Consider the following 19,571-nt stretch of genomic DNA (forward strand, 5'->3'; position numbering starts at 1 on the left):
CTGTGCAACAAAGCAGCCGGGGGTCTCTGCAAAGGTCCCCTCCGTGCCAGAAACCAGAATGAAACAAGCATGACAGGCTGGGGTGACACCCAAATCTGATTGAAGGGTGCCCTCTGCACCCCCTGCCCCAGTAAGCAAAAGAACGGAGTTTTACTTGGAAGAAGGTCATGCTGGAGCCGCCGTGAATCGTTCCGTACTCGATGGCCGTCTGGTCAGCCAGGTCATCCACGGATTCGATGGGGACGTCCATCCGCTGCACGGTGAGGAAGGCTGCCAGATTGGCCGTGTAGGAGGAGATGATGATCAAGGTGAACGCCCACCTAGGGAAAGGGGAAGCGAAGATGGTGACCTGAGATTTCCCCATGGACTGAATCTGACCTCCACCCCACCCTGCGCCTCTCCATCTGCTTCTGCCCAGAAAACACCCACTGATAAGCCCTCCTTACCAGACTCCACTGACACAGCGCGTGGATAACGCTTGGGGGGCAATGGTGGAGCCTTGCTGCATGAATCCCCCAACTGGAAACCACAGGCTGTTGCCAAGAGAGTACTGATTCACGAGAAGGTTGCATCTGCCTTGTGAGCAGGGGTGGGGGCTGTACCACTCGTATGGTGTCAACCTAAAACGACAAGAAATGGGTAGCTCAGGTAATTCACTGGGAAATGGGGCACTTTGGAGGAAAAAAAAAAGAAGGAAAAGAAAGAAAAAAAAAGGGGAAAAAAAAGGGGAAAAAAATAAAGAGAAGCTGTGAAGCCCTAACTCTCCTGGAGGCAGATTTTTCTGAGGAGGAAATTCTTTGCTGTCAAGTGATGCCCAGGGCTCAGAGCTCTGTGAAATGCTTGCTCTAAGACTCAGAAGCCAGAGGCTTTCCTGTAAAGATTTGCAAAAGTTTTGAGAGGCTCTGTTGAAAATCCAGGCATGGGCTGATGGGAGGCAGCATACAGCTATATGTGATTTCATACTGCAGACAACCACAACAATAATTCCAGATGTGCACGGACTTGATGTGAACTTGAAATCAAACATCTTTGGCTGTGTTCCTTGCTGGAGAATGAGCATCAACAGGAAGTTAAAAAGTGAAGTGTGTGAGACCTGACTGCAGGACACCACCAAGAAAAATAACTGTATTGGTGCAAGTGGTTGCTCTGAGGTCTGATTGCCCTGGCAAGGTCTAGGTCCCAGAATCATGTTTAAAACATGAGGAGGGGGCTAAAGAGGCACCAAACCTCAGTCTGCAGAGAACATCGGACTGCATTATTCAATGGTTTCTTCAGAACCATGTTTCGGAGGCTGTGATGGCATTCCAAGAAACCATTAAAGCCCTGTCAGGACAACAACTTTAGCCATGCCAAGGGACCGAGTGACAGCACAGTTCCAATTTTTATCATGAGAATCGGGTACTAACCGTGCCCCAAAACAGCCTTCAAGCCCTGAGCACGTCTTTGGTACACAGGACACAGTTCAGCTATGTCTGAAAAGGCCCACCTACGCCACTGACCATAAGCAGTTTGTTAGGAGGTCAGGGAAAACAGCAACGGAGCACAGACCCTGAGCCTTGACAGGAGACATGCTGCAGACAAGCACTCAGTGATATATTTTAAGGCTGATTTAAATTAGTCACAGGGAAATGGAACTGAGAGCTGTCAAGCGAGGCTTTGCACATCAACCAAGAGGCTGTTGAATGATATTAATGAACTTTCTTTTTCTGTACACACTGGGTTTCACAGGGCCAGAGGAACCAAACACCACTACTGGAATTTGTGTTAATACTTCTGAATGCATTCAGGGCTGCCATATGCATTGGTGACGTGCCTACGTGGGCACAGGGGGACATGAGGACATCCTCTGCCCCCTCCACACTGGTGGCCTGGGGAATGTCCCCGTGTCCCCCTGCCCAGCCCCTCTCCATGCATCCCCCCCACGGGTCCGGGAGCGTGACGCTAGATGGCACCTCGAGGAAGGAAAAGGCACTGCTGGGGACATTACCGAGCCACCAAGAAGAGGACGCAGCTGACAGCCAGGTAGGCGAGCAGCATGAAGAGCCAGACGCCAGGTGAAAAGGGATCCAGGAAGGAGAAGTAGCCAGGTTTGCGGCCCTGGAAGGCAAACAGAAAGGAGTTTGAGCTGCTTGTATTTCTACAAATTAAATAGTCCATTCTGAAAGCAACAGAAACACACCTGCCCTGATGCTGACAACGGATGGGAGCAACAGAAGGGAAATAAAATAAGCGGGGATTTGCAAAAGCCTTGCAGGGAGAACAGGTGAGACTGAACAGAACAAATGACCATGTCCTGCAGCATCTCCCCGCTGGGATTCATCTCCTAAGACTATTCTTTTCCCCACCTCACCCACTTTTGCTCCTCCAGGCAAAGAAAGAGGCGAATTGATAGAAAAAAAAATCAAGACAATCACAACGCTCTGCCCACCCTGTGGTAGGACGTGCTGCACCCCTCGCCTGCAGGGCCTCCGAGGGGGCGTCCCCATCGGCAGCCCTCGTCCACCCAAGCAGGCTGCACACCACGCTTGCTGGGCAGGAAGGGGCTCGCCTGAGCTCAGACGTGAGTGGGATCTTTTGCACGAAGCAGAGTGAGGAGAAAATATTTTCATGCAGAAAAGGAAAAAAAAAACACCAGAGATGTTTGCAATATTTCTGGTTTTCTTTCTTCAGCCTTGAAACGCTTCTTCGCTACAAAACTCAATAAAATTCTTACTTTTATCTCAGGGAACATGGTATTTTTATCTCCAGGATGCGTCAGAACTTCCTGTTTTTTCTCAGCAAACCACCTTTCCTTGAAAAGTAAGGCCTCACTGCTAGAAAAAAAACAGGTTGATCTTCTCTCAAAGTACCTTACATTTTCACAAGGACACTGCCACCACTGAAATCTTGGCAAATTTAGCAAAGTTTGTGCAAAGGGAGGATTAATTTTTAGACGTATCTCAAAAGCTGAGCACCCCCCATTTTGGTGACCGTACTTCTGCCACCACCAGCTCTGCATATGCAGCTCCTCTGCAACGCAGCCTCCATCGGGGTGAAAAAGCAGCCACTAATTCACCTCCGAGCACACTCACCAGCACCGTGGGGGACAGGGGGAGAGGGAGGAATAGAGCACAAGCCACAGGACTGAAGAAGTGCTCTTTTGCTCTCTCTCTGCAAGTTTTAATACCCGTGTGGAGCAGAAAGTGCTTTGTTTCAGCACCGTCCACCCCTGACACACCTCTCCCACCCCGCAAGTGTCTAGGCGATGTTCGTCTACCTCAGGCATCGTCTTTCCTTACTGTCTCCTCTAAAAGACCCCCAGCAAAAGCACACAACTCCCAATGCAGGGCGAAAGGGCTGCATTAACCCCGCGGGAACGTGAGCCCTTTGCTCACAGGAGCCTGTATCCTCCGCCCCAAACCACAAAGCCAGTCCTGGCACCACAAAACCTCAGGCTCTACAGTTTCCCTTGTAACTGGGAAGCTGCCCACAAGTCACAGCTCCTGCGAAGGCTTTTACTGTAAAGTCAGAGTGGAAACAGCCTTTTATCACCTCTGGGGCAGGCTGTCAGTGTGTTTCTCACTGGCACCTTGCTCTGTTGTGTGCTGAAAACGTCTATCGCTGTTTGCCCACTGCTGCTCTCTCCAGCAGCCGTTCCCAGCACTGGTAGCACGGCAGCTGCTCCGCTGTAGGTTGTTCGCTTCACACAAAAGCTGCTGCCGGGGATCATCTTTGACACACAGAGGCCTCATTTTTCCCTAGTCTGCTGCTTTACCCTGCCCATCTGCGACACCACATAAACGAATAATAGCTGGTAATAAATAACACCTAACCTCAATTGCCATAGCAAACCCAGAGCCATCAAAGACCAGAGTCCTGATATTTTAGAGCTATGCTTAATCCAAAGGCAGTGAATAATTTTCTGTTTTCACAAAAGTCCCCAGGAAACATAGCTGCTTGCTTTTCTTTTTTCCCTTCCCCAGACTCAGAGCAGCACTTTAAATTCCATTTCCATTAAAAAAACACTGTTTTACTACTGAAGTACTTCTAATCTTATGCAAAACCTGAATTTCACAAGGTCTTGGTAGTTCTTCTGAAGACTAAGTTGTTGCTAGAAAAGGCAATAGCTGTTGCACAAAAATCTTCCTCTAGTAAAAATATCTAGGATACTGTGATATTCTCAGCTCCAGTCACCAGCTGGGACCATAACATCTCAGAAACCTTTGACAGCAAACTCTGCCCTGCATGAAGTAAAGAACCACCACACCATAACATCCTGTCCCTGTATCCTTAAGGACGAGATGAGTTTGAGCTTGGGATCTACATTAGCATTTTTAGAGAGTCTGGCTTATTAAGCCTTTTAACAAAGAGATGAGTGAAGAATCAGTGGTTCAGACCTTCCTGCATCCATTTTCAGGTTACTTTAAAAATCACTTCCCAAGAAAAGGTTCAGGTTCTCATGGGTATAATCCCAGAGTCTCTCTTTAAGACAAGGTCTCCCTTCCATACCAGGTTGTCTTACTGTGCTTGGTATAAGCAGGAAAGTACAAACAGTGAAAGATATTCTGTTCTTCTTTTGCCCTTTCCCTTTTTTGGTCAATTGCTGCTCTGTTCTGCTTCTCCTTGTATTTTTCCCAGAAAGCCAGAGACATACAAATGACTGCTACAGCCAGCATCTGAGCCCAAACCAAGGGCCTTCAGAGCCAGACACTGCTGGAGACGATACCCCCAGCATCCCGGAGGGACTCACATTTCCAGTAGCACCCTCTGCTCACCTTGCTGCAGCTCCTCTCTCTAGTGCAGAGAGGTGAGACCACCTCCTGTGTCTGCAGGCTCCAAGGTGCACTCCCCTCTGCCCTTCTTGCTCATCCCGCCCAGAGGATCATGGACTTCTCGATGCCAACAGGAAGGCAAAGGCAGGCATTGATGAAACTCTTCAGCAACCACATGGCTTTCCTGAATGCCCCACAAGCCCCTGCTTCCCCCTTTTTCACCTAGAGCTAACCTGGCTCAGCTGCTTCTCTTCTTCCACAGGTGTTCACATGCTCAAGAATGAAGTGAGGCAATGGGAACCTGCAAGGGGTGAAGGGCACCATCTGCCCTCAGCTGAGCAAACTGGAGCTTCTCAAGCAGAAGATCGTTCTGGGCAGCTTATCCCTCCCCAGCATCCCTGAGCTGGCTGAGGCTCCCTCATGAGATGTTCCTCTAACGAAGTTCCTTTCTGTAATTAAGGCCTTGATGCCTTCTCTATGTTTCTGGGGCAGTTTGTCAATAAATTACGCTCATTAAGGAAATTGCATTGGAAGCTTTAAATCTCAGGCTTGGCAATGACTCTCTCCTGTGACTTTACAGTAGTAGTAGTTCTGGTTCTTTTCAGCTACAGTCATTTTCAGGCTGCTGCTACATATTCTTTTCATTCACAGTTGTGGATAAGAATAAAGATATTCTGTTCCCACAGAGGGCACAAACTCTCTCTTATCTGTCTGTTTTGAAGATGGGAATGACAATATCTGGTAACTGTCAGATATATTTTTAGCTGGTCCCAATACAGCTTTGTTAATTGGAAGAGCTATTTTTCCTGGAATAGAAATGTTCAAAATGTCCAATAATTGATGAAGGCTCCTGCAAATCCTCAGATGGAAGCAGGAGAGATTCATTTACCCTCCTCAGTGGTTTTTGGAAGTCTTCATTTTCATCCAGAGAGAACCAGTTTTCTGGGCAGATATTGGTGACTGAAGAGCCTGAACGTGCAGGACATCCAGGAAGAGGAGGAGGAGCAGAGGTATATGGCGCGGTCCTGGATTCATCTGTGTTCAGGTCCATGCCTTACGACTCCCTGCCTGCCCCCCCCCCCACCCACACAGCCTGAAGGGACCCCAGTCACACCACGTCTGATGTAGATGCAGGAGGCTTGCTGGCAGAGCAGCACGGGCTATCAGGAGGGGTGCTCAGCTCCTCGGCCTCGGCTGTCAAGGCTCCTCTGGCTGAAATGAAGGAGCTACTCATTCAGTCCTTCCCATTTTGTGTCTTCTGCAGCAATCAAGTAGAAACACTTTAAGCCTCACTTCACTTAGCCTAAACTCACCTAATTCCAGTGTACTCATCAAATCTACATTTTCTCATCTCAAGGTACAGCACAGTAAGGACTTTCAGGGATGATGAGCCAGAATCAGGTGCTAGCTAGTCCCTCATATGTAAGCAAAATCACGTGTGTGCTACAAATAAACCTGACTTTCAACATCCCTCTGTGCAGAAATGGCACTGGGCACCTGATTTCAGCCCCCTGCCAAGCAGAGTGACTGCTCAGGACTTGTCATCTATCTCCTGCCTTCCACAGGTCCCATCAGCTGGTCAGAATGGGAACATACTAAAACAAAGCAAGCCTTTTCTCTTAGCGCTGCCTGCAAGTCGGGAAGCCTATTAGAGCCCCACTGTCAGAAATCCATACTTGATTATATCACAACAAGTGAAATTGAGAAAAATGACAGCCCCATTTAAAGCTGCCATATTTGGTTATGTGTGATAAGAGACACACGCACTGTGGTGGCTGGGTTGGCGGAGTGAGGAGGAGAAAGGGGGGAGAAATCATTTGCCACTGGAACTACATAGAAATTAAAACAAAATGTCATCCCAGTGGGAGGAGACCAGGGCATGGAGGCATCTCCTCAGCAAGAGATTTATTTGTGGTTATTAGGCTACGTCTGATCTGCACCATGATTAACATACATCAGCTGCAATTTTTGACATCGCAGAGATGTTTGTTGGGGTGGGGAAGGGAAGGGCGGGGAGGGGACAGGAGCAGATGGAGCTGTGGGGCTGCCTTCCGCTGCTCTGCAAACCACATCCTTAAAGAAAAAACAGAGCAATTAGCTATCTTGCCTTTCCTTGTTAAATAAATATTTACCAGTTTAATTAGTTAATTGTCATGCAGCTCTCAGAAACTCTCCTCAAACTAAGCATGAGAGGTCTGGACAAAGAGAGGCCAAATGCTGGAGAGGGAAGAGGGGATCTGGGCTTCCCTGCTGGGGAGATCTCCCTGCTCCCAGTGCGGGCACGAGCCCAGGCTGCCCCGGCCATCGCTCCTCGTGGCCTCGGTGCAGCAAAGCAGGGCTTGCTGCGGGGCGACCTGACCTGGGAGATGCCCTGCGTCTCCCTTGCAAGTCTGCCTGGGTCACTGGGCAGCTCCCTAGATCCAAGTCCTAACTGGGTCCTTCATCAGGCAGCTGAAGACTGAGTCCTGACTGATGGCAGGGGACTATTTGCCAAACACTTTTTAAGACTGTAATTATTAATCCTGTTCAGTTTGTAAATGCCTAAAGGGCAGGGTGGAACATGGCTGTGTTGAGTTAGTCTGGTGGCTGTGTGGGCAGCAGATGGTCCCTGCCCTGAAGAACCTACCCTCTAAGTGGCTGTGTCAGACACATTTGTACTGAGCTCGCACAGATGCAGCAGCAAATACCTTGCACTTATAGAGCAGATCACATGCAAACCCTGCACCAATATTCCTGTGTTTCCTCTGGAGGGAGCGACGTCAGCCTCACGCTGTTCAGGGAGTGATGCCTCGTTAAGAGACTTGCTGAAGGTTATGGTGTAAATCGGAGGCAGAGCACGCATGGCACTCAATCCCCAAACTTTTAAAATGCATGCGAGAAAGCAAGAAACTCAATTATAATTCCAGCCAAGAGATGCTGTCAGAAACGCCTCCCGGAACCGTGGGGCAGCTGGTGGTGTGAAAAAACATGTGTAGTGGGGCAGGGACAGTTACACTTGATTTCTGGGAGCTTGAAGAGTCTGACCCTTTCTGATCAGTTCAGTCATGGATCCTAAATTCTGCACGTACCAGAAGAAACTGAATTTTAACTAGATTTTAATTACTTGTTTGTTCTTGGCAGGAGCCTCTCAGCACAGAGAGATGTATGCGCAAGTTTGTTTATGTTCGTACCAAACGCTGCATCCTTAACAGCCCTGCGAACTGAGAGAGGGGGCTGGGAGAGGCAGCTTTAATTGTTTTATCCTTTTGGCTGCTACTATTGAGCTGACGGGAAACCAAGACTGTTAATTCGCATCACACAGCACCGCACAGAGCACATTTCCTAAATGCAGATTGGGAAGAATATGACATCCAGTTGCAAAGGACCTGGATGCCAGAGCTCGCCTCCTGTGACACCCGGGGCTTCGCCTGGCCCATATGGGAGTAACTGGGGAAAATCTGTCCTCTCCTGAGCTTCAGGAAGAAGCCAGAACAACAGAAGATGGGAACACAAGAGCATCTGTAAGAATTTAAGACAACAAGTGTTGTCTAAGCAAAGACACAACACAAGGCCATGTGCGTGCTTGCACGTGTGAATCCCCCGGGCAGACTCACAGCTGCTCTGCTCCGAGCTACAGGTCCGTGTGCTGCTGAACACCCACCACCTGCCTTTTGGGCAGCAGCGGATAACCACACTGCTGCTGCTGCCGGAGTGGCAAAAGATGACTGAATGCAGTGAAGCGACAACCAGAGCTAGTTGCTAAACAACAGCATGCCTCCCTTCTCGCTCCTCCCCGGCCAATGCAGACACTACGGGGTCTGAGAGCACCCATGCTCTCAGGGAGCACCCTAAGAGTAAGGAGCCCTCCTTGGGCCAGGCCAGGTATCTTCCTGGCCTGATCTTATTCTCATATGTGAGAAAGCAGCAAGGCTGCACACCCCAGAGGCTGGGAACACAGCTGAGATCCGGGCATTTGTGCCCAACACCAACGAGGTGTGCCTATAGGTGTCCTAGCTCAGCCTCCCAGGCAGTCTCTCCACTAAGTGCAAGCGGGTGGTGACTCCAAGCCAGGTTTGCCGCAGGCACGGAGCCACCCAGCCGCGCTGCTGGGCTGCTGCTCCCATCCAGCCTAGCCTGCCCCTAGCACACCTCGCCACAGCGGGCTCAAAGCCATGCTAAAGCCATCCTACAGGGTTTGCTGGGCCTGAAGCAGAATCAGACAAACTGATATCTACCCTCACTCCTCCTGGTAGCACCAACCTGACAGGGCTCTGTTGCGGCCCCCCCCACAACCCATGGAAGTGCTGTGTGCCCAGGGAGGATGGGGAAGGGGAACCAACAGGGCTGGGGGGCGTTGAACAATGGGAATCAAATCCACCAAGCTGACACAAGGCAGAAATACCATGAGAAGAAGGAAATAAAGGTCAAGCACATTTGCATTTGAATAAGAAACCAAAATATTTTTATGAGTCACTCATTTTTCTTCTATAACTACACACGTTTGCATGCAAATAATGGAGGGACATAAACGGTTATAAAATAAGTTTCTTACCATATGAACTCGGTAGAGAATGCTAATTCCCAAAGTCATGAACGGCTTAGAGAAATCAATCACCTTCTCCCGCTCCGCCGTAATCGTCAGCCCCGCCACGGCCAAATCAGCTTTCTGGAGAGAAAGGAGAGCAGGGAAGATCAGGACCTCGCGCCTGGGAAAGGTGCGGGGCAGGGAAAGCGGCAAAGCCGTGTCCAGGGCCACGCGTGACACCCGCTCCTGGAGGATGGATGTCCCAACTTTCTGGGACAGGGCACATTTGCTGCAAGACAAAACCCAGGCTCCGTGGAAACCGCAGGAGTTTTGCCGGTGATGCCCACTAGTTCGGACTGTGCTCCTGCACCCTCTTCCCCGGGTGGGTTTCACAGCCTGATTGCCATTTATATTCGTTGAATGCTTTAAGACCTGGCAAAACACGAGCCATCGAGACAATAAATACTGTACCAATCTAAAGAAAACATAACCTCCCCCTTCCAAAGCCCCTGCTGAACACAGCTGTCCCCTTCCAGACAAGATTGTTACTTGCAAGTGCCACAGTAGGAAAGCATAACAAAGCAGCATCGTTGCCCCCCGTACCCTGAGTCATTAAGTTTACAAGCCTGCCAACCCCAGACTTCCAAAATTGCAGATCAGTCTACAAAAAATTCAGAGGACTGGCATAAAAATTTCCAGATTGACTTGCAAAGCAAATGAGATTAGGGGAAAAAAAACCAGAAAGAATTTCTTCCAATGTTAATACCCTTGTAACATAGATATGGGATTTGAATTTTAAATATTATTTTTATTACTATAGCTCTTTTAATGTCTAATTGCTCTCTGTAAAAATGAAACCTCCTCCATTCCCTTATACATTTGTTTGCCTGCTTTGCAGGATGATGGTTATGCAAGTGGAAAAAGAGAAGGGGGGGCAGGGAAGAAAAGCTATTTGCACTTGTTGTCCCTAAGTTTCATAAGGTCTGTGCCAAAGCCAAGGCACCATCAGGCCCGAAGACCCAGTAACATATGGAGCTTATCTCCCTGGATCCATGCACGGGTTGTAAATGCACCACACAAAGGCAAATTTGTGGGTGCCTCACTCTTACCGTGCTCTCTGACCCTGCTGCTCTTGCATTATTCTCCTTAAGAGAAAGGGGACTAATCACCTCCTGGCAGAGCTTTGCCAGGGGGTCTTCCCCCCACCCTGAACAGACTTGTCCCCTTAAAGGCAGGCAGGGAGGAAGGGCCAGTGAAAGGCTGGAGCTGCAAGAGGGAAAAGCAGCACTGCTGGAGCCTGTGGGATGAAGGAAAGGGAAAAGAAAGGCAAGGTGATCTGCAAGGCAGCCCAGTAAGGGGGGTCATGGAAAAGGTGGTATTTCACAGTCCATGCAGGACTGCTTTATTGGACAAGCCCAGTGCCAGATTTTTGCAATTGTTTCCAAGCAGCTATTACAGATTCCTAGGAGGTTCAGGCTGGAATGAATTACGAGCTAGGGAGAATTTCTGCCTAGCCAGACATTTACCCACAGGGTTTTTAAAAGGCACCAATAATCACAAAATGGTGTGTGAGCAGTTGAGCCTTATGTAAACACCTGCAGATTACTAAAATGGGATCAGTTCATCTGTGGAACACGGCATGTGAGGAATTTTATCCACAAGAAAAGCCTAAAGCTTCTTAAACCTCTCTTGTCTACACTTAAAAGCATTTGCAGGTACTATTGTCCTGGGGAGAGCTCTCCCAGCAAAGCCCCTCGTGAAGATACAGCTTATCCTAACAACAGATTTCTTCTCCCAGTTCTCCAAACTGAATACAATTTCACCAGCAAAGTCGTAGACTAAATAGATGCTAAATATGCTGCATCAAAGGTGCTTCATGCAAAAGATCTAAGGACGTTTCCATTCCCATCCAGGGACCAATACAAAGGCGCTGCTGAAAGGAGCGGTGTGGCCCCCAGGTTTACCCAGCTAAGGCACCATCCCTCGCCTGCCCCCAGCTTCTCAGGGGTGGGATGTGGATGCCGTCAGGGAACTTTGTGAGCTCTGGTTATTCCCCCAACTATCGTCCTTTGGGACCCCTTCCAGATCACGTAGGCAGCAACATCTTGAAAGCTGCTCTTCCCTACGCAAAACATAATGCAAATCCATCCCCCTCCCTTTGCCTACGGAGCAGAACCTCAGTGCAGCACAGCTGCCTTCCCCAGGCACACAGGTTTTGTGCCCAGGTCCCTCCTCTCGTCTCCAGAGGGTCCTGCCATTCCATTAGAGTTGATTTCCTTCCACTCATTCCCTTCCTGGTCAACTTTTGTCCTTTCAGGACTTTTGCCAGCATCAGAGCTACAGCAGCTCGCAGCCTGCACGCACATCTGCCTTCCCCCGTGCCAGAGCTCCCTGCAGCAGAGAGCCGGCTCCTCGCGGCTTTAGCTGGGGCTGTGCTCTCCCAAAGACTCTGCCTCTCTCTCTGCAGGCTCAGAAGCCGTGCAAGTTAAGAGCTGATTTCTGACAGCAACAAACTTTGATCTGGGAACGGCATACAATGTATTCTCTGCCTGAATATCACCCATTTCACGCTTTCGACTTTGCTTCCCGGTGTTCACAAAACTTCTTGTCATTCACTGAGGTCAGCATATCTTAGTTAGAGAGGAGCTCTGCAAACCCCAGCACTCTCCAGCCCTCCCCACCTGAGCACGGGTAGGAGTTGGCATTTTATAGCCTAAACAATGCACTGGGGGAAGAAATGGATTTTGCTGTGTGCTTCTGCACTCCGTCTGCAACCGGGCCCTGGGGAAAGGGAAAACAGGAGGCAAAGGATGGGGGGGAAAGGGGGCAAACACCGCTTGATTTTCATCCTTTCCAGCACAGTTGCAGCTATAAATGTCAGCATGAAATAGGCTTAGAAAAAGACCCAGAGCATTTTGGGAGTAGACACAGACACTTTTTTAACAAAACACTGCTTGAACAAGGCCAAACTCTTGCTAGGCGAGAGGAAGCCCAGGTGGGCTGGTGTCTGAGATAAAAGCATGAACTGCCACCACCATACCTGGCATCAGCCGTGGGATCTGCCTGCGTTAGCAGACAGGCTCGCGCTGCCACTGGAAAGGATGTTAAACACGGGGGCTGAGCTGGGCTCCTGGAGAGGAACAACAATTAAGCAGCCTTAAGAAGCAAATTGCAGGGACTGCCAGTCCGGAGGAGGCGGCCGCCTCCTCGCTGCGGATGCTGACAAGGCTCATCTCGGTGCTAATGGTGATGAATGGGGCCTGACGTCAGCCCTCGGCCCAGAGAGGATCCCACCAAAGCCTCCTGCAGCACCGGGGACCGGCTGGGAGACTGGCCCCGCAGCAATTCACGACCTCCTGTCAAGGTACTGAAACAAAACACAGTGAGAAAGTCCAAGTGGCGTAAGGCTTTGGGCTGTCTCTGTGTCAAACACAGGGAAAACACGCCCGAAGGACAGCTCTGGGAGCACAAGGCTGGGATTTCTACCAGGAGCAGGAGTCCCTGACTTGTAGCACCCTGTACGCTACATCCCCTGGGCGCACGAGAGCACCCTTCTCACCAGCACTGCCCACAGACCACTGACAGCATGGCCAAGGTCAGGGAAAGCTGTTTCTTACACTGCCCACATGCTTGGAGGGCTTTCTAGAAAGCTGAAATCAGTGTTCAACCTTCAAGACCCACCTGACCACCAGCTATTAACCCCACTGCACACCCATCAGCATCAGCACTGCTGCTGCAGATGCTTGCCCCGCTGGCAACCCGTCCGGATGCAGTGCTGAGCACCCGGCTGGGGGTGACCCTGCTTTGGGCAGGGGGTTGGACTGGATGATCTCCAGAGGTCCCCTCCAACCTCTGCTACTCTGTGCAACTCCACGCAATAAGCATCAGCTGCTGCACGGCAGTTTGGCTGCAGCCTGCTCACCTGGGCAGCGGCTCCCGAACCGCCGCAGCAATGACAGAGCAGTCTCCCTGCATCTGCAGATTTGTCCCACGGCACGATGGGGACGGCTCGGCCGCCGGATCAATGTACTGATTGCTTCCGCTCCAGCTGCCCATCTGATCTGACAGGAGCTATTTCGGGCTGCGCGGCTCCTCCCGCTGCAGCCAGCAGCAGCCACGTTGTGCGCTCGGATGCATATTCTTGCATTTCAAAGCAGGGCCAGATGAGGGTCACTCAAAACTGGTGTTGGGGTTTTTTTCAGGACATGCCTGAATTCTGCCATATGAATAATGACAGCCTGAAAGCCCTGGAGGCTGCAGCCCTCCCTTTAAGGCACCGTCAGGGATGGGATGACCAGCAAGCAGTGCAGATGTCAGCCTCAAGTCTGCCTTCGCTCGTGTTTCTTCACCTGGACTGTCTCTAGGAGTGGGAGGAAAAAGTCCTTGCCAGGTGTTCACCATGCCCATGGCAAAAGCCAGTTAAGGTGAAGCGCCAGGAATGGGGACCCTAAGCCCGCAGGGAACAGCAGCGAGACCTAACCAGCTCACACCACTCCCAACATCTTGTGTGCAATTTTGGCAAAACCAGCGGCACAATGCAAACCTCTCTGCCCGTACCCTCGCTGTGTTTGCTCAACAACCCACGCTCCCTCGCTTCCCCACTCCCCCTCGCTCCCCACCCTCTCAAGCCCCCCCATGTCACACTTGCCAGTGCGACAGCGTGCAAACAGACTCCCCCTCCCTCCCTCACCCACGCACAGCTTTTCTCGCTGAACACCAACACCCACTGCCGAGCGGAGAGCAGGACTCTGCCAATTTTGAAATATCTTCTCCCTCCTTTCCCCTTCCTGCCATTCCCCATCTTTGGAGCAGTTGAAGGGAGAGGGCCCCTGATTGTAAAGCACCACCTGGTCACCAGCAAGGAAGCTGCAAAAACCATCACCCCAAAGCTTTAAGGTCCTTTCAGTTCTTGGTGTTGCTGCTCCTGAGGCCAGACCCTTCCACAAGATGGACAACTTCATCTCCCTCACTTTAAAAAGAGCTTTGACCACCACTGATCCCAGCCAGATTCAAACCACCAACACAGATACCAAAGATCTGGGTAAATTCAGGAACTGCTGCCGAGGGATCTCTCGGACACGAGCCCATCTCCTCAGGGAGGAGCAAGGGAGCTGAGCACCAACAGCTCGCTGTGAGTCGACGTACAGGCATTGAGCACAGCCGCTACGCTACCAAGAGAGCAAATACGGGCATGGCAGAACAAGGAGAAAGCTGTCACTTTGCCTTGAAAATACATTCGTTGGGTTGTATCTAACTAGCGAATTCATTTCAGCTTGAGGACGCACTGGAGAGAGAGAGAAAGGGAAGACCAGACAACCATCAGGGACTCCGAGCCAGAGACTGTACCACAGCGGGAAGGAGCGAGACGTAATTCTTCCAGCCCTATTGCCCCCTAAGGCTCTGACGCCAAAAAACAGGAGACGGGAAGATTTGTCGTTCCCCCTTGTTTGCTCGTTACGGATAGCACACGCGTACGGTGTCAGCAGAACTGCTGGAGACTGCAGCTGCCTGTGCCAGAGCTGGGCAGGCTAACGGGGGAAACCTGCCCCGGCCAGAGAGCGGCTTTACTCCCCTGCTCACTCAAGGCATGAGCGGGGTGTTCAGCCTCCCTGCTCTGCATGCACAGTGGGACCAATTAGCTCAGCATTTTCTGAGTTTGTGACAACTTTCACTAAGGAATGGGCTTGAGTCCTTCCAAGTGATTTCTCCCAAGCCAAATCTCCATCGGCCGATCACAAAGTTTACAGGTTTCCCAATCTGACGACGAGCCAGACTGCTGACCTAGACACAGGAGTCTCCATGGCTCTTCCACTAATCCCCCAAGCCATCCCAGTCCCCCTCTTCCTTAGCTCTTAATTAGTTTTGTGAGCAGGTTGATAAGATATGTACTGGTGAATTTGAGTCAACAACAAATTTATGTTTATATAGCATCCTTCTCAATCATATCATAGTGCACAATTAGCTGTAATAGAATTTTCAGCACTTAAGAATAAATCAATAGCTGGTTAATTTAAAAGCAATAAAATGAAACACTTTTCTCACATAGCCTGTAGTCACTCTGAGGAGATTCAGTGCCACGGAGGGATTACAGAGACCAAAAAAATACTGGAAAGGTATTGCATGGAGCTGGATCATTTTCTGACGTTCTGGTCCTGCACACTAAGTGCACGTGAGTCAAACCTCACTTTCTGACAGCTGATCAGGGACTAGAAGGAATCAGTTTCCTACAATAATACAGCACTGCACAAAGAGACAGGCGCAGAGCTTTTATTTTGGGTAGGATTTGGGAAGTTTTGACCCGTGTGACAGGTTTGTGTCCCAACAAATGCCCTCTCTGTGCTAAAGGCTGTATGGAGAAAAGTGCCCAAGGAATAAATCCCTAGAAAGAACAAGGCAGAGAAAGTTTTTTCTCCGATTTTTGATTCAGCCTCACACAGGCTTTGCCAGCCCCTGCCCTGCTGAAGCAGAAGTAAAAATCCTCCTAAATAAGGCTTGAGCTGCAGAAGAAACGAATGGTTTCTATGTGAAGATGAAGTTAAAACACTTATCACTACAGAAAAACAACCCTTCAGAAGCTCCCATTTAACAGAGAGGCACTGCCAAGGTTAGCAGGCCAGAAATTAGATGGCTGTTCCCTTCCTTTGTTTGCACAGATCACACGCTGCTCTCTGTGCCTTCCTTCTTGCCTCCCAAAAGAAACGTTGCAGAACTGTAATTCCATGTGTTTATATATATAAATACACAGAGAGAGAGAGATAAAAATTATGCCAATAGCCCAGAGCATTTGCAAACAACTGTACAGAGGGCTCTTTAGAAGAAGCGGATGGAGGTGGGATCTCAGCTGGCGTCGAGAGCTATTGCTCCACCAGGGAAAGGCGACCCAGGAGACAGGGTGCTAGTTCAGGAGGGATCTCCAGTCCATACCGTGCCCTGTCCCTGACCCTCAGCAAGTCTTCTAGAGCTAGAGTTGTCCCACCTGACTTTAGACACCCAGTTGAAGCTCCTAAGATAGGATGAGTGTCAGCCAGGTCCCCTTCACCTTGTGGCAAAGAAGCAGACAGGTGCTGGAGGACATCTTCTAGGGATGCTCGCTCATCTCCTGCAGCCGGGAGGAAAGCTGGGGCAGGAGCCCTGGAGCCACAGGGGATGGATTTGGGCTCTTGCTCACACACCACTGTTGTGAGGATAACGACGGGGTGGCTCAGGGGCTCCTCTCACACAGAGGTGTGGATTTTCATAAATACACCTCACTGCGGATTTCCCACCAGCTGAGAAACTGTCACTGGGTTCTCACAGGTGCTTTGGTAATAACAAGGCAGGGTAGAAATCGGTGAGCAAGGAAGTATTAGTTTAAATAGTATCAGTCTTAATGTTGGCTTTGGCTAAGCCTATTTTACTAAGGATCTCAGAGCATTTCATGACCTGTATTTAAGCTTCAGGATCCCTGGGGATGCCTTTAGCTGCGGAGGGGGGTACAGGCTGACTGAGCACACGTGTATGCAGAAGTGTTGTCAAACTCAGCAAAAGCATTCAGCTTTCAGTCCAGCTGCTGTGCAGCAACACCACAAACCAGAGCCATGAAAAAACAATCTCAATCCACGCACTTCAAGCAAACAAAAAATGTTCTTCTCCCAACACAATACTCAAAGTCAAGGAGCTGAAATGAACCTGCCAAAACTTTTCTGAGTAGAAATGTGATTCTTATTTTCTTCTCTCCCAAACAGTATGGCTTTGTAAGTTTTCTTCAGCTTCTACCGACCCCTGCCAGAGCCTGCGTGTTTTCCTGTTTCAAGTTTTCATTAATTTTTCCACTGGGAAAAAAAATAATCCATTCTGTATCAAGCTCTTAGGCAGGGACCCCGGAGTCCAGGCCTCCCTTCCAACAAAGCGAGCACCCCTGAGAGCACCCAGGGGCCCTAACTCCCTCTCTGACTACTTCACATGCTGTCACACTGACACGACAAATCCATTTGCCATTGGGAGAACACATTAAATGGAGATTCTCTGGTCAAAGTCTCACAAATGGACTAAAACCCCCATCCATCCTTATCATCCTGGAGCACTTAATAAAGCATCAGGGCTTTTCATTGCAAGTCCCACTAGAGCACAGTTAAAAAGAGCAGCTAATTCACTTACCCGAGCAATCAGCTCCCCGACCATCCCTGTCCATGTGCCGTTTGCCTCCGGGACTCCATACACACCATCGCCAACGAGGTGGATCTTATAGTTGAAACGCAGGATCTCTGCCAGCTCCTTCAGCATGTCCACGCAGAAGCCCTCGTAGCGGTCGTTGCCTTCCAGCTCCTGATGGTTCCACTTCAGCATTAAGTAAGGGTTTTCCTGCATTGAAACTGGGCAGCTGTCATTCCCATCTTAGCCGAGGCGTCCCACCAGCACGGCGCCGAGCACGGGGCACAGAGGGTAGTGGGCTCCCTGGCAGCACCTCATATAAGGGTCACCCAAGCCAACCTCACATCCCAATATATCCCTCTCGACCAGGGTATAAGAGATACGGAAAGGTGGTTTGGTAGCTCGGGAACACAGGTGGTGTAAAGCTCGCGGAGCTGTTTCTACACTGCTATTCATTGGCCCCCGCTGTGTCAAGTCTGTGCTGGAGGTGCAGCAGATTTATCCCAGTTTAGGATATGAAGCAGAGCTAAGGGATCACGCCTTGGGGGCTGTTTCCAACTGGCATATGCCAGAGCAGCCCAGTGACTGCTCCCCGTTATGGCAGGACATACAAATCCCAGCCTCTCTTGGCATACAGCTACTTCTCCAGTTTGCCCCTCTTTTCAACAAACTTTGTGTGACATGAGGAAATAGTGCCCAGAGTTCTTCAGGATTTTGAGTGTCTTTAAGGAAGGAGCAGAGGTACTGGAAAAAATTATGGGACAGACAGCACATGGAAGGGGAATTTGTTGAATAAGGACAGTGGTGCCTGTAGATGTGAAGTCTTAGTTCATAAAAGTTGTACCCAACTTGGCCAATTTCAGTAATTTTATGGGTAGAAGGGACAACTGTCCCCTCCAACTTACCAGCTGTACGCAAAACAAGAACATCATTCAGAGATGAATGTAAAATGGCAACTTATCCCCAATCCCAGCCCTCTCCCCAGCTGCTTCTGAACTCATCAAATATCATTTCCATATGAAACATCAACTTGAGTTTAATTACACTGTCATGAATTGTCCTCAGTGCTGTAATTAGAGATTTGATCGTCTGTTCTTTATGAAATCAGTGTGCAGTGCTGCATACTGGGGGCCAAGGGGGGTAGGAAGAGGGAATAATATTCTAGCTGACTGACATCCCTAAGCGTTGGGCTGGCAAAGAGCTAATGGGAACTGTAGGTGACCCCCTCACTTACCAGGATGGTGGTGACAATGAGCGTGGTGTTGAATAGACTGTCTGATATGTTGGAGGAGAAGATCCTGTTGTCCATGCTGAGTCCTTCAGAAACGTGCCAGTGGCCAATCTGGAGAGATAAACAGCACAATAAGGGAATTTACAGGGCAAATCACTCTATGATCCTGCCATATGGCTCCAGTGACTGACAACCATCAAGCTGGCCCTGTAAGAGGTGTTTATGAATGCTCCATTACCTTTACAACGCACCCCCACAACGGGCCAGCAGAGAGATTAACCCACTGGTGCACGGCACCGGCACACCCTCACTTGTGTGACAACGCCAAAAACCTGTCCCTGCTCGTGGCAGGCGCTGCCTTCCCACGTGTCCTCCCTGCAGCTGCGGCAAAGCTCCACACCAGGATGAAGACTTGGCTGTCGCTCTCAACCTGGTGCATTTTGGCTGACCCCTTCACCTGCTCAGTTCTCTGGAGGTCAACCCCTAAAGGGCACAGGGCACAGAGGTGCTTCACGGGAGGCTGCCAGAAAGGCAACACTATAGCCGGGGTTTGGCTCAGCTGCACCACCCCGCAAGTGAGACCCAGCACCAGCACGCACTGCAGGGTCAGTGCTACACCCGGGTTTGATGACGCTGAGATCTTCACACGGGCACCATGTGTTACAGACACAGCTCCGAACAACTTCAGGAAGTGCTGAAGTCTCATGATTTCACAGTGAAAGCTCAGACACGGGGAGACAGGGCTACTGTCTCCAACTCCTGTCCTGCTTTCCACTGTCTCTAACTTTGAACAAAGGTTTCACCTGCCTGAAAGCAAGCAAAACCTCCCGCTGTCCTCCTGTGAGCGTCACCGTCATTAGTTAAAGGCTGGTATAAGCACTGCGAGTTCCTCGGAGAAAAACGCCACTTCACAGGGAGTATCACAGCATCCCAGCTTCCATCGCAACCCCAGAGC

The 19,571-nt window shown here is 50.0% G+C and overlaps 1 protein-coding gene across 1 annotated transcript in view; it reads right to left on the bottom strand.

Annotated features, from left to right (window-relative positions):
• GRIK4 (glutamate ionotropic receptor kainate type subunit 4) overlaps positions 1 to 19,571 on the bottom strand; it is a 194,561-nt gene that overhangs the window by 7,860 nt on the left and 167,130 nt on the right. The window contains exons 11-16 of the mRNA XM_068418410.1: positions 18,620 to 18,727; positions 17,392 to 17,595; positions 9,283 to 9,396; positions 1,988 to 2,097; positions 447 to 620; positions 155 to 320 (exon numbers count right to left, since the gene is read on the bottom strand). Coding sequence (XP_068274511.1) covers positions 155 to 320; positions 447 to 620; positions 1,988 to 2,097; positions 9,283 to 9,396; positions 17,392 to 17,595; positions 18,620 to 18,727 — 876 coding nt within the window. The remainder of the gene's footprint in view (positions 1 to 154; positions 321 to 446; positions 621 to 1,987; positions 2,098 to 9,282; positions 9,397 to 17,391; positions 17,596 to 18,619; positions 18,728 to 19,571) is intronic.

This window comes from Nyctibius grandis, chromosome 25, assembly GCF_013368605.1.
Source record: "Nyctibius grandis isolate bNycGra1 chromosome 25, bNycGra1.pri, whole genome shotgun sequence".
NCBI classification, from domain to species: Eukaryota; Metazoa; Chordata; class Aves; order Nyctibiiformes; family Nyctibiidae; genus Nyctibius; species Nyctibius grandis.